Source organism: Marmota flaviventris, chromosome 4, assembly GCF_047511675.1.
Source record: "Marmota flaviventris isolate mMarFla1 chromosome 4, mMarFla1.hap1, whole genome shotgun sequence".
NCBI lineage: Eukaryota > Metazoa > Chordata > Mammalia > Rodentia > Sciuridae > Marmota > Marmota flaviventris.
In genome coordinates, this window is record NC_092501.1 from 143,880,884 (window position 1) to 143,894,259 (window position 13,376).

At 35.7% G+C, this 13,376-nt stretch overlaps 1 protein-coding gene across 2 annotated transcripts in view; it reads left to right on the forward strand.

Moving 5' to 3' along the window:
- Positions 1-13,376, forward strand: part of Lnx2 (ligand of numb-protein X 2) — a 68,879-nt gene that overhangs the window by 40,166 nt on the left and 15,337 nt on the right. For both annotated transcript variants that reach the window (XM_071611588.1, XM_027928981.3), the window contains 3 exons: positions 4,967-5,226; positions 6,382-6,581; positions 9,716-10,084. In XM_071611588.1, the coding sequence (XP_071467689.1) occupies positions 4,967-5,226; positions 6,382-6,581; positions 9,716-10,084 (829 nt within the window). The remainder of the gene's footprint in view (positions 1-4,966; positions 5,227-6,381; positions 6,582-9,715; positions 10,085-13,376) is intronic.

Below are 13,376 nucleotides of genomic sequence, written 5' to 3' on the forward strand. Positions count from 1 at the left end.
TCTCAGATTGATAATCTTAGTTAACCTATCTTCAAGTCTGCTTTTTCTTTTCATGTCTGTTCTCTAGCGAATTTCTTGTTTATTGTACTTTTTAATCACTAGAATTTCAATTTAGTTTTTTATTATGCTTTCATTTTAATTGATACTTTCTTTTTGGTGAGACATAATTCTCATATTTTCTTTTAGTTTTTTATATATGGTTTTCTTTAGTTCTTGAATATTTTCAAAATAGCTGATTTAAGTCATTGTCTATAAATATAATGTTTGGGCTTCCTTAGGGACAGTTTTTATTGTTGCTCTTTTCCTGTGTGTGGACCATACTTACTTGTTTCTTTGCATTTCTCTTAATTATATTTTGAACTTCTGGGCAATTTAAATAATATAATCTGGCAACTCTGGAAATTAGATTCTTTCCCCTTTTCAGGATTTATTATTGCTTTTGTTATTGTTATTTGTTCCTTGACTTCTATGAACTAATCCTTTTTAATCTTATTCACTGGTCAGCTAATGATTGGACAGACTTTCATAAATGCCTGGACACAATAAATCTCAACATCTTCCCGAGGGCTCTGTACATGATGGGGAATGCTATGCCTTCACCACTCTGAGCAGTTGACAGCTCTGCCTAAGTTTTCATACTCTGCTTTCACAGAGCTTCATCATCAACCCAAAGTGAGCTCAGGTCTTCTTTTATCTTTCCTGTGTGTATACACAGCCCTTGAACCCCTGAAGACATTTCATTCCCTAGTTTTTCTTTTTAAGTTTTTCTTTTCAACTTTTGCTTTTCTCCCACAGGCAGTCACAATCTTAAGCAACTGTATGTGATTCTCCCCTTCCCTCCAACAAATGCCCCCAGCAAAAAGACTACTTGTACTGAGCAATCTCTAAGTCAGATAGAGACAGCCTTCTGAGTGGAGGCCTCCAGGGAACCAACAGGTCATTTAATGACAGTTTTCTGAGCATGGGGCTTTGGAGGCACTGCAGTTGGCTCCTCTAATGACTGTGAGACTCCTGATTTTCAGTATGAAGAGACTGTTACTTTTCCAGTAATGCAGCTGAGGAGATGGGGATAGCAATATGACTTGTCCAGTTGCCACAAAGCTCCCTGTTCAGATTCAGAATCAGCCATTTTCCTTAAATAAATCCTTTCTGAATTACTCCAATTCTTTGACTAGAGTTCAGAAATAATTGGTTCTGATGATTTCTTCCAGTCTTCACATTGCTTTTGTGGAAAAGAGGCTTTTTAGATATCCTGAAGCACTGTTTTCACCAATATCAGTTGATTTGGGGTTTTGCATAGTTTACTTTATAACTTTTTATCATTTTTCTTGGTTCTAGGATGTTCACATTCTTTCAGTTCCTTTACTTTCCAGACATTGTATGGCACTTAGCATGTGTTGCTTTATTTTACTGGTATATTACCACCACTGTTACCCCACTATTAATACAACTGATAATAATATAGTGTGTTCTTTTAAACCATATGTTTCCTTATATGAATTTGCTCATATACAATTTTTATCAGGGAATATGTTGTTGTAGCACAAATCAAGTGGGAATAGACATGACCTTCATTAAGAGAAGAAAAAATATCCCTCAGTTTGGCACTTGGCTTCTGCAAGAGCCCTTTGATTTTATTTTAAGAAAATTAAAATGCACACTTTCATCTAGAGACCCCGCCCTGTGGAGGTACAGACCTCAGCCTCTGGCAGTTTGTGCTGGACATAGCCTCAGACTCCACGTGCACTGGTGTTCTCAGCACATGCCTACCCTGTTCTAATAAAACATTGTACACATTTCTATATTCGTTTTTAATATCTCTATACTACTCTACTACATTCAGTTACCTGCTTGAATAAACCAAGCTGCCTGCTCCATTCCCATAGTTTGTGTTAGTGTTAAGGGCTCTGTTTCCAAAACTACATAGGTTTTTGGTTTTGTTTGCTTTTTTATTTATTAATTTTTAACAACTACTATGGCCCTTCTAGCTCTTACATCTATTATTATTTCTAGGAAAGTTTGTAGAACAAATTTGATTTATGTTTTTCTGAGACTGGGGGGCATGTGATAGGAAGGAAAGAGCAGAAACCTTTGAAATATGATTATATTTGGATTGGGGCTCTGCAATAAAATAGCTGTGATGTTGGCATAGTTAAGTCTCAAGTGTTCCATTTATAAATGGAGATAGTAAAGTGGTTGTGAGGCAAATAATGTGTATAGGAGTTGTTACTTTGTCTTTCAGTTGATTACAAATTTGATAGTTCTGAGCTGTTGGTCATGAGCTTTTCTGTCAGATCTATTTGTTCCCTAACAGTTTTTTAAAATAAGTTTATTGTGGTATATTTCACATATTATAAAACTCGCCTTTTTAAAGTGTACAGTTTTAGTATATTCATCACAATCTAATTTTTAGAACATTTCAATACAACCAAAAAGAAACACCAGGCCTGTTAGCAGCTATTTCCATATGCTCAGGTTTTGAATGGACTATCCTAACCCTCTTTTTCCTTTAAATTGTTTAATTTTCAGTGTCTAGTTTGCTTAGAATGCCTGGTATATTAACAAAAATGTTTATATTATACTCTGGGCTTTTGTCCTCATTGCCAAGTTTCTTTTCTCATGTCACCATGACCTGTATTAGCTTTCTGTTGCTATGACAAAATACCTGAGATAATAAACTTAAAAGGAAGAAAGGTTTATTTTAACTTGTGGTTTCAAAGGTTTCAGTCTGTGGTCACTTTGGCCCTATTGCTTTGGGCCTGTGGTGGCATAGTACATCATAGTAGGGAGTGTGTTTTAGAGGAGGCCTGTTCGTGTCATTGTGGTGGACAAGCAAAGAGAGGAAAGGGGACAGGATCCCAATATCCCCTTCAAGGGTATGCCTTCTAATGACCTGTTTTTCTCCCACTAAGCCCTGTCTCACAAAGGTTCACCACTTCCCTATAGTGCCGTTGCTGGGAACCAAGGCTTTACATGAGCTTTTGGAGGATATTTCAGATTCAAAATAGAGCACCTTTGAAATACACCCTGAGTTTTTCCCAAATCAGACTGAAAGCTCCTTATTTGCCCCTGTTTGGCAATTGCCTTGTTGGCCACTCTGCCAGTACTCTGCCTCCCTTAGTTAGGTGTGGAGTTTCCTCTTCCCATCTTCTGTCTGTGGTTCTGTCTCCGTCTGCTCAGCTGACCCATCTTGTCTGACTCTGGGTGTTCCCAAAAGTCCTGTCTGTGGCATTCTTCCTCTAATGCTGGGTGAGGTCATTTTTCCGTGTTTTTAAATGATATCCTTTTTAATATCTTTCCTGTTCCTGTCAGTAATTTCCTGTTTTGTTAGCAATTTGCTGTCCCATTGGGAATGTAAGTATGCCTGTTTCTTCACCTCTCCAACAATTTTGGGTTTACCTTTTTGAAATTTTGTTTTTAGTGTGTTTTTAGATATGCCATAATTATTTGGTGTGCGGGTAATTTAGGATTGTTGGCTTAGCCAATTCCCAGATGTTCACATTCTGTTTATATTTTTTATTTCCTGTTTCTGGTCTGTTTTTTTTCCTCTGAGTACTAGCTTTTGCCCATGTGGATATTTGTCTATGATATATTTTGGAAATTAAATCTTAACCTATTTTTTTCAGTCAATATTTTTATAGTCCAGTTTTTGCCTCGAGTTTTTTTGGGGAGAGGAGGATAAAATATTTTTAAAATATATTTCTAATTAAATCTGCTTATCTGACAAAAGTAGTGTTTCCCATGATCTAATTTCAGAAATGTTTGTCAGGTCCTTGCAGGAACAATGCAGAGAAGAAAATCAATTATCTCCCTTATTAACAAGATATAGAGAAAACAAGAAATGAGAGAAAAGTGAATAAAAGGAAGTTCATAGCGGGCCTTTTCAAGAACTTGAAATACACGGTTTAAAATAAATCTTTAGTCCTCAAGGGAAAACATTACTTTTATAGTTAAGGAGTAGCTTTTAGTTTTATTTAATCCTGTGTTTTGTTAGAAATGTGGGAATTTTTAAAATATTATTATTAAATGAAGGTCTGCAGCCTTAGTATACAGTCTAGGATAATCTCTCCCAGAGGGGGCTCTCATTCACTAATTTGCATCTTCCACTCTTCATACTGGGCATTATTGGTCATGAAGTCCAACTAGGTGTCCAATTAAAGGAATATCATTTCTAATATGTTATATAAAGCCTTTATTTAAATGTTTTGAGTTTAAATAAGGGTCCATCTGACCTTTCTGTTTGCGTAAATAAGTAAAAATAAGTGTGTTAACAGTTCTTATTTCTTGGTATTATGTAAGTTTCCCAAATAATTGAAATACATTCTTCAGCTCACATAGCTTATCTGTAATGCCAATTTTGCAAACCTAGTTTTATTGACTAGGAGATATCTCTTTGTCTCCCTTCATGTCTATCATAGTTATTTGGGCCTTTGCTGTGCCTTGCTTTAAGTTGTAAAGCGTCAGGTGCATTAGTACCCACTAATTAATGGGTGTGTAATGTAACTGTGGAGAGTAGAGTGGCCTTGAGGCACACTGAGCATCTTAAGTTGGGACACCCCTGCGGGCCGAGACTGATGATCCATTCCTCTGCTTGAGACAACTTGCCTGTGAAAGGGATCATATGATCAGATTCTTGGGGTCAGTCCTGCAACGCAGACGTTATTGAGTGTTTTCTGATGACTAATGTATACCTGAAAATGGTTCTCCACTGAAGTATTCTTTGAGATTGATATCAAACCACTGTTAATGCCAATGCCATTTATTTGTAATTTGCCTGCTATGTGGAGTGTAAGAACTTATTTTGAGATCAGGATCAGAATTTTGTACCACTTGTGTGGTATTTGTAGGATCTTTTTGAAAGGAAGCCTCTGCGGTTCCTTTGTTCAAGAAAACTAGTAATCCACCCATCCCTCTCCCTTTTGTTTACTTTTCAAATCATCTGGAAACCACCTAATACTCTTTCTAGGTGTCCTGGAGCTTCTCATCGGAGAGTTGCCTTAGAGAGAAGGAAAACTAGTAAAACTCAGACAGAGATTGAGAATGAAAATGGATCCACTATAATAGATCCTTCAGGTACTTTATCTCTAGAAACAGACTGTTTGGGGATGGGGACAGGCACAGGCACAGTGCCCCCTGAGCGGAATTCAACACCTGCATCTCTTCCCACTTGGACTGAAGAGCCTGGCTTGGACAACCCTGCCTTCGAAGAGAGCACCGGAGCCGACAGTACGTGCAGTTTATCTCTTCGTGTACTTCCTCTCTATATTGCCTTCTTTCCCACTACTCTTCCAACACTTTGTCCTCTTTAAAAATATCACTTTGAGATGTAATTCACATACCACATCATGCACCCTTTTCAGTGTATAGTTCTAGCAATTTGCATTTTAGAAATAAAACATGAGTCTTACCCTGGAGGAAGGTGAACCTTCCCCATCCCTTTTCTCTAGTAATCCACAAATTCACTGGTCATTCACACAATTCTTATTATTCATGTGTATGTGTTCAGAAACTTGTTTGTCTCTTGACATAAGAAATCAACAATATCAAGAACAGAAACAAAAATGTTAGCTGCTATCAACTGCTTATTCTATGTCAGGCACTATATTGAGTACTTTCTATGTAGTTAATTAATGCTTAAACATCATTAGAAGATTAAGATTAAAAGGGAAAGCTTATATAGCCACTAGGTAGCTGGGGATTTGATATCTGACTTCAAGAACATGCTTCTAATCATCATTCACCTCTGGAGCTAACCACAGCTCTATCTGTACACCCCACCAGGAAATAAACGGAAAGCCTGCAGTTCTAGATCTTAGGCAGTCCTCTGCAGTTAGCCTTACATATTTTACTTCTAAAAATAATTTTCTCTTACAAACTACAAATTTTACTGCATACTCAAATTTTTCTGGCTATAGCTGTGGACCCTTTTCATCTCCTAAGACTCAAGATCTGCCTCTTTCTTAGGAGCTTGATAAGGCAAATTTCTTAACACCTGAGGGCTTATTTACTACAGAATTAGGGTTTTCTTTTTTCACTGCCTTGAACTATTTACACTGCTTCATGGCCTAGACTTTCTCTTCTCTTATTAGTCATGGCAAGATGATTTGTGTTAATGTTTCTTCATCAGATCATTCTTGTCAGCCCTAGTGATCTGATATGCAGTAGTTATTTGTTGATTATTTGCTGATCGCCTTTGGAAAGAGGAAATTTTAGATAATGTTAACATAGATTTCGTTTGTCATTACATTTCTTATCCAGTGGCATTGCTTTGTTATTATTAATCATCTGCATAATAACATGAGAAGCCTTATTGACCTGAAAAGAATCAGAATATAAAACATTTTTTTCTTTGTTTTTCTTCTCTCATTTTCAACTTGGCAGCTGCACAACAGCCACTTAGTTTGCCAGAAGGAGAAGTTACCACCATTGAAATTCACCGGTCCAATCCATACATTCAGTTAGGAATTAGCATTGTGGGTGGCAATGAAACGCCACTAATTAACATTGTCATCCAGGAAGTCTACCGGGATGGGATTATTGCCAGAGATGGGAGACTCCTTGCTGGAGACCAGATTCTTCAGGTATCAGTTTTAGTTTTTTCTGTTAACTTGGGCCTTTTTGTTCTTGTAAGTTTAAAACTTAGAAAATTATGATATTATGGAAATTGATAGAAAAGTTTTTCTATTTTCATGTGCAAAGTAGATCAGAGTTTATCTTTAATTTTTTCTGTATCCCCATATACTTTTACATATATATATACACATATATGTATACTTAATTTTCAGTCTCACATGTGACTGTATACACAGTACCAGGCTCTCTGGGCATGCTAGGTTCTTCCTGGCTTAGGCTCCATGACTGACTAATCCAGGGTGACCTTTACCCAGGCTGAGATTTTCTTATCCATTGGTATTTCCCACACCCAGTTTTCCCATCCATCTCTTACTTTTATGTCTGTTTTATCTTTCTGTATATTGATTACTGACTATAGTCAGAACCACAAAACATTAGTTACTTTTTTTTTTTTTTTGGTGGTATAGGGAATTGAACCCAGGGCCCATGAATGCTAAGAAAGTGCTTTGTCATTGAACGATACTACCCCAGACCAACTTACTTATAATTTATATCACAGAAATTTAAGACAGAGTTCAGAAATTTTAGTCATCTCTTACTGACTCCCACATACACTCTAAGAATTCTAACTGCATTTTTAATAACCCCTGATACAACTCTTTCTATTGTTCCAGAAGATTATTTTTAAGAAGAAATAAGTATTCCCAAAAAAACAATTAGCATAGACAAGATAATTTATTGGAGGGCATATTGAAACTTCAGAGATAGGAATAGTAAGAATTCTCTATACAATTGGAATTTATATGAAGACTGGTCTGGACATTTGAATCAGTGTAATGATATTTAAAGCTCAAAAAATGGAATAATTTCTGGAAAGATGAAATAAATACTCATGAACAAGAAAATCTGTCTCTTAAGAAAACTCAAGTGCAAGGACTTTTCCTTCTTTAGATTTGTTGTTGAGTCTAGCACCATGATCTTCAGATACCTACCTCGTACTTCCATTTGCTCTGGTGTAGGCTTCACTATTTCATGTCTGATTAGTAGAATACCCTACACACACACCCACAGTGGTGCTTTGGAGCCCATAAGTGAAGCTACCCACTTTGTCCAGAAGTGGAGAAGTAAAACACTTGTGGTCATTGAGAAGTGAAACTCTTGTGGGATGAGGATATAGCTCAGTGAGAGTGCAAGGCCTGGGTTGAACCCCTAGTACTGCAAAAAGAAATAAGTAAAAACCCTTTTTGAATGGTTTTTTCCCCCTGTTTGGTTTTTTGTTGTTGTTATTTTCTACTTCATATAAGCTGGATATGGGTAAACCAATTTGAAAATGCCCAAGAAGCAGTAAGATTATTTGCAGACCAGAGAGCTAAGCTCTAGTTTTATTTAAGCAAACCATGTGCAGCTAACAGTGGGTGACTTTGTTTCCCCCATAATAGATATAGACAAAGAGAGAAAGATACATATACATACATTTATGTTTCTTTATTAAAAGGAGGACCATATGCTCTCAAGATCTTTTGCTGCTATTCACAAATTTATAGTTTTTAAAGAACTGCTTTTATAAGCTTTATCAACATCATTATTAAATATAATATAACTTTTAGAACATTAGTAAGAATAAGTATTTTAGTTTGACAAAAATTATTGATGATTTAGGTGTTTCCAGTTTTGAAGGAAAATAATTAGTCTTGTATTAATCACTTTGCTTAAAACGCGCGCGCGCATACACACACACACACACACACACACACACACACTCACTCTTAACCCAGAAATGTGGTAGAGTTTACTTTGCTGATGATGTTTTACAAAATCTAGAAGGAGCATTTTATTTGGTCTGTCTGTTCTCTGAATTTCACTGGCAGCCATGCATTCAAGAAGGATGAATCTTTTTCCAGTTGTAGGATATTTCTCAGTCTATTTCACAAAGAAAATATGAGACAGCATGTTTGCATGTGGCTGGAAAAAATAGTTGGATTTCAGCCAGATGTTTTGTAGAGTCCTTTATGATATGACCAAATTTGAGATGTGAACCTAGAAATAGGTAGCTTTTAGCTGATGAGTCCATTTCAGCCTAGTTTTGCAGAAACTACCTTAAAGTTCTGGTCTTGACCCATATTAGTCAACATTTCTATCAGTCTTGGATCACCACTACTAAGTGCCTATATGTTGCAGACTTGGGGAGAAGTTTATATGTGACAGCTATCAATTTGATGACTGAAGTTTAAAAGATGAAATTTTTAAAAAGAGGTGAAAAGCAATAAAATTCTAGTTAGTAGTGTTAAAGTTAGTAAAGTTCATCCCAGGAAAAAGAAACCAGCAAACCCCCAAAAGATAAATCAATCTCAGATAAATAGGAAAGGGGAGATCTGGCTTAACATGAATTTATATGAAAAAGATTTAAGAATTTCAGGTGATCACAAACACCTAACCCATAGCCTGCCCCAATGAAAATGTTCAGAGAATGTTTGTTTTAAGTCAGACCAATTCAAAGAATTCTAATTGTTTAACAAAAAAAAACCCTAAAAATTATGATTATTTACTAGATGAATATTTGAAACTGGATGTATTTTCTAAGTGATCTTACACGTCCAAGGATCAGTCACTATAATTATTTCAAGGTTGTAAAATTTAATAAATGATATCTAGTATTGAATTATGATTAGCGAGTTAGATATATACTTGTATACTAAAGAATTAAGAGTGAAATTTTAATTACCTACTTTTCTTAGAAAGTCACTCATCTAAAGTAGGTTGTGCACTTGGAATGTGCCATTTTCCTTAAAATAGAATTCAGATTATTTTCTCCGGGTTTAAGTGTACTTCATTTGGAAAAACAAATTTGTAACCCAGTGGAGCTCTGGTTTATCAGTTAGTATGCCAGAACCAAGGACTCTAATTCAAGACTATCATCAAAGCCTGTGATCCTAACTCCTATTCTCTATCCAGTTCTAGTAAGTTGATTTTAGAAACTGTATTTTTAAATGTCTTCAAATTGGTTTTCTTTATAAATAATGTAAAATGCTGTATAGCATTTTCACAATCTTGTTTCCATTGAAAGTGGCATACAAACATTTCTGCAAATTAAGAAAATGAAAGATTATTATGTGTTGATCCTAATTTTGTTTTTTTTCCCTAGGTCAACAACTATGATATCAGCAATGTGTCCCATAACTATGCCAGAGCTGTCCTTTCCCAGCCCTGTAACACTCTGCATCTTACTGTGCTGCGGGAGAGGCGCTTTGGCAACCGAGCATACACGCATTCTGACAGCAACTCTCCTCGGGAAGAGGTTTTCCATGTGGTTCTTCATAAACGGGACTCTGGAGAACAGCTTGGCATTAAATTAGTACGAAGGACAGATGAGCCAGGTGTTTTTATTCTTGACTTGTTGGAAGGGGGTCTGGCCGCCCAGGATGGCAGGCTTAGCAGCAACGATCGTGTGCTGGCTATCAACGGGCATGACCTGAAGCATGGGACCCCAGAGCTTGCTGCCCAGATTATTCAGGTAGATGCCGAATATTGAGCCTACAGTTATGACTGGTGCATAACATCAAAATTCAGGAAACATTTGATAAACTTTATTAGAAAAGATCAGACATGGCTACCTTAATTCTTCAAAATTCACACTAGTATAAGTTTTCTTGTAGACAAAGGTTGGTTGTTTTTTTTTTTTTTTTTCTTTCTATAAGCTGTCTCCCTGTGTGAACTTTTGTGTGGATTCTTCACAGAATAAGCTCTACAGTTCACAGTCTCATTTGATTGCTAGATTCCACCTAGTAAGCGAGATACAACAGAGAGCAGTGTCCACCTTTAATGAGGAGGAAGGTGGAGCTCAGGGAAACTGTAATTACCAAGGCTATGACTTAGCAGTGGTTTTTAACTTTTAACTCCCCTTAACTCCCCTTTTAACTCCCCTTCAGGATCTATATAAGTAAGGGGCAAGTAATATTTTAATAAGAAAAATCTTTGCATGGTGGCACACACCTATAATCCCAGTGGCTCGGGAGGCTGAGGCAGGAGGATTGCGAGTTCAAAGCCAGCCTCAGCAAAAGCAAGGCACTAAGCAACTCAGTGAAACCCTGTCTCTAAATAAAATATAAAATATGGCTGAGGATGTGGCTCTGAGTTCAATCCCTAGTACTCTCCCCCGCCCCCCCCCCCCCCCCAAAAAAGAATAATCTTTCTTGGCCTGGTGTGGTGATGCACACCTGTAGTCCCAGCTTCTATTTATTTTCATTTAAGATGCCCATAACATTGTTGACAGAAAGATATAGACTAAGAATTTATAGGACAAGTGCAGTTGTATCAATATGTAATCATACATTTGTGGACATAAAAATAAAAAAATGTTTGGAATGATGTTCTATAACATTAATGTGTTTATACTGAATGTGATTTAATTGTCTTATTTTCTATATTTTTCCTTCATTTTTTGTAACCCCAAAACAATAAGACTTTTGATTTTTTTTTTCATAAAGGACCTTAAATTGAGCAACTTCAATTTTCCAGAGTTTAGGAAATTTTATACCACAAAATATGATTCCTTCAGTTATAAAAATTCAAATATGAAATATCAGGGAAAATTTTTAAAGTTTCTACTTGTATGTTACACATTCTACATTTTGGTTAGAAACTCATTTAAGATAACGAGTATTTAAACATTGCCTGTTTATGAGTGTGTTTAGAATATTTAAGTATTGACTGAGAAAATGTACAAATAATAGCGTATTCCTCTTATTAGTCTTCTTACTTCATAAAGTACACTTGACTTTTTTATTTCCTCAAATTCATGAAACTACTAGATTTCTTTTTTCTTCTTTCTTTCTCCTTTTTGTTACCTTCTCCCTCCCACCATTCTCCACTCTCACAAGATGAACTAGTTTTCAGCAGTATAGCAACTGGCTAATGTCCACAGAAATGAGTCTCAATAATATCTTTTCAAGAATTTTAAAGCTATCCAATTTCTTTAAACCTCAAGTCTATAAAATGAGACCAATACCTGAATCACCTCTCAGTGTGATAAAAGGGGTGAAGACTTAGATATTCTTATATAGTTAAATATTCATTGTTATTTGATTCTGTGTTGCAAATAACATTTCTCAGTGACTGTCGACCTGATGCTCAATTATAATGATGCTGGTTTTGCTTTATAGCTTTTTGTTGTGCTTACTTTAAGAAAAACACCTTTGTGTTTCACCTTTATCACTGTGGGGTATGGCCCCTATCATTAAATGCCACAGCATGCTGCAGAACCTATAGATCATCTCTGGATTTGCCCCCGCTGCTCTGTACAATGTTCTTCTTGAAAACATGTCTTCTCTCTAATAATGGCTGTCCCTATGTATTTCATAAGAGTATTAGAGAACACATTTTATGATGTGTTTAAAACAATTTGAATTCCTTAAAAATTGAAAAAAAGCACTAGTTTTCTTCCATGTTTTGTTTCTAAGTTTAAGTCATTTTGCTAAAGTCACTCCAGAAAGATCAGAAAGACTTTTATGAATGATTCTAGGGCTTTATCTGGGCAGTTGATGGGGAGGAAACATGCTGTTTTCATTAGCTAATATTTTAAAAATTCTGTGGTTGAAACACACATACACACACCACACACACACACACACACACACACAGGTATGTAAGTGTTAAATTATTTTAGAGGTTCGTGACTGTCATTTTAAATCTGTTTTAAACATAGATTCATACCTATTATACTAATTTTTAATCCCAGCAACAAGGGCATTCACTCATGAATTGCAGTTTTGTGATTTGGACAGCCTACATTTTAATTTCTAATTATTTATTTATTTAGGTAGTAGAGGTTGAACCCAAGGGTACTTTACCACTGAGCTACATCCCCAGTCCTTCCTATTTTTTATTTTGAGGGTCTCACTGAGTTGCTGAGGGTCTTACTAGGTTGCTGGCGACTGCTCCCAAACTTGCAGTCCTCTTATTTTAGCCTCCCAAATTGTTGGGATTACAGGTGTACACCACTGCATCCAGCAGCACCCACATTTTTAAAATTTTGATTTCTAACAAAATGTTTGCTTTTTTTAAAACCCAAAAACATTAAATGCATCGGCTTTTGAAATTATACTAAACCCACATGCTAGTCATTTAAATTCTAAATGCACACTTCATCACATTCACAGAATTTTGTCTTTCAAACAATTTTTGAAAAAAAAAAAGGATTTGCTTCCATTAATAGGTGTGTATAAGCAGCTTACAACTAAAGTTGAAATACTGATTTTTGATTATAAAGTAAGCAGGAAGGAAAATTAGTCTGTATAATGAAATGAAATCCCAAAAGGAGCTATTCATCTCTTCACACAGTGCAATGTAATAATCTGTGATTTGTCAGAATTTTAAATAACAGGATTCTGAACACTTCTCCTTGGCATTTACCCTTTAAATCAAGTTCCTGAACTGCATGGAGATGCTGGCTGAATGTTATTCCTTTGTTATTTTGAAGAAATTGTCTGAAACTGTTTAGTTTAATAAAATGCTTAAATAACAAATGATTTGTAGTATGGTATTCAAATTGTTATTTATTTTTCAATTTAAAAGCTTAAAAAAGTGATTTCTTAATATTTTGACTTCAATCATGAGGAAGATTTCTACTTTTTATCACAATTTGTAAAATAAAGCTCTCATAATTTCCCATAGGAATAATAGTAAAATTGGGATTGTGGCCATGCCAAGAACAGACATCAAGTAAATCAGACCAGAAATTTTAAAATAAGAACAAAATAAATTTTCAAACATAATAGGTGTGAATCTCTGTTTGAATTAAGGTTACA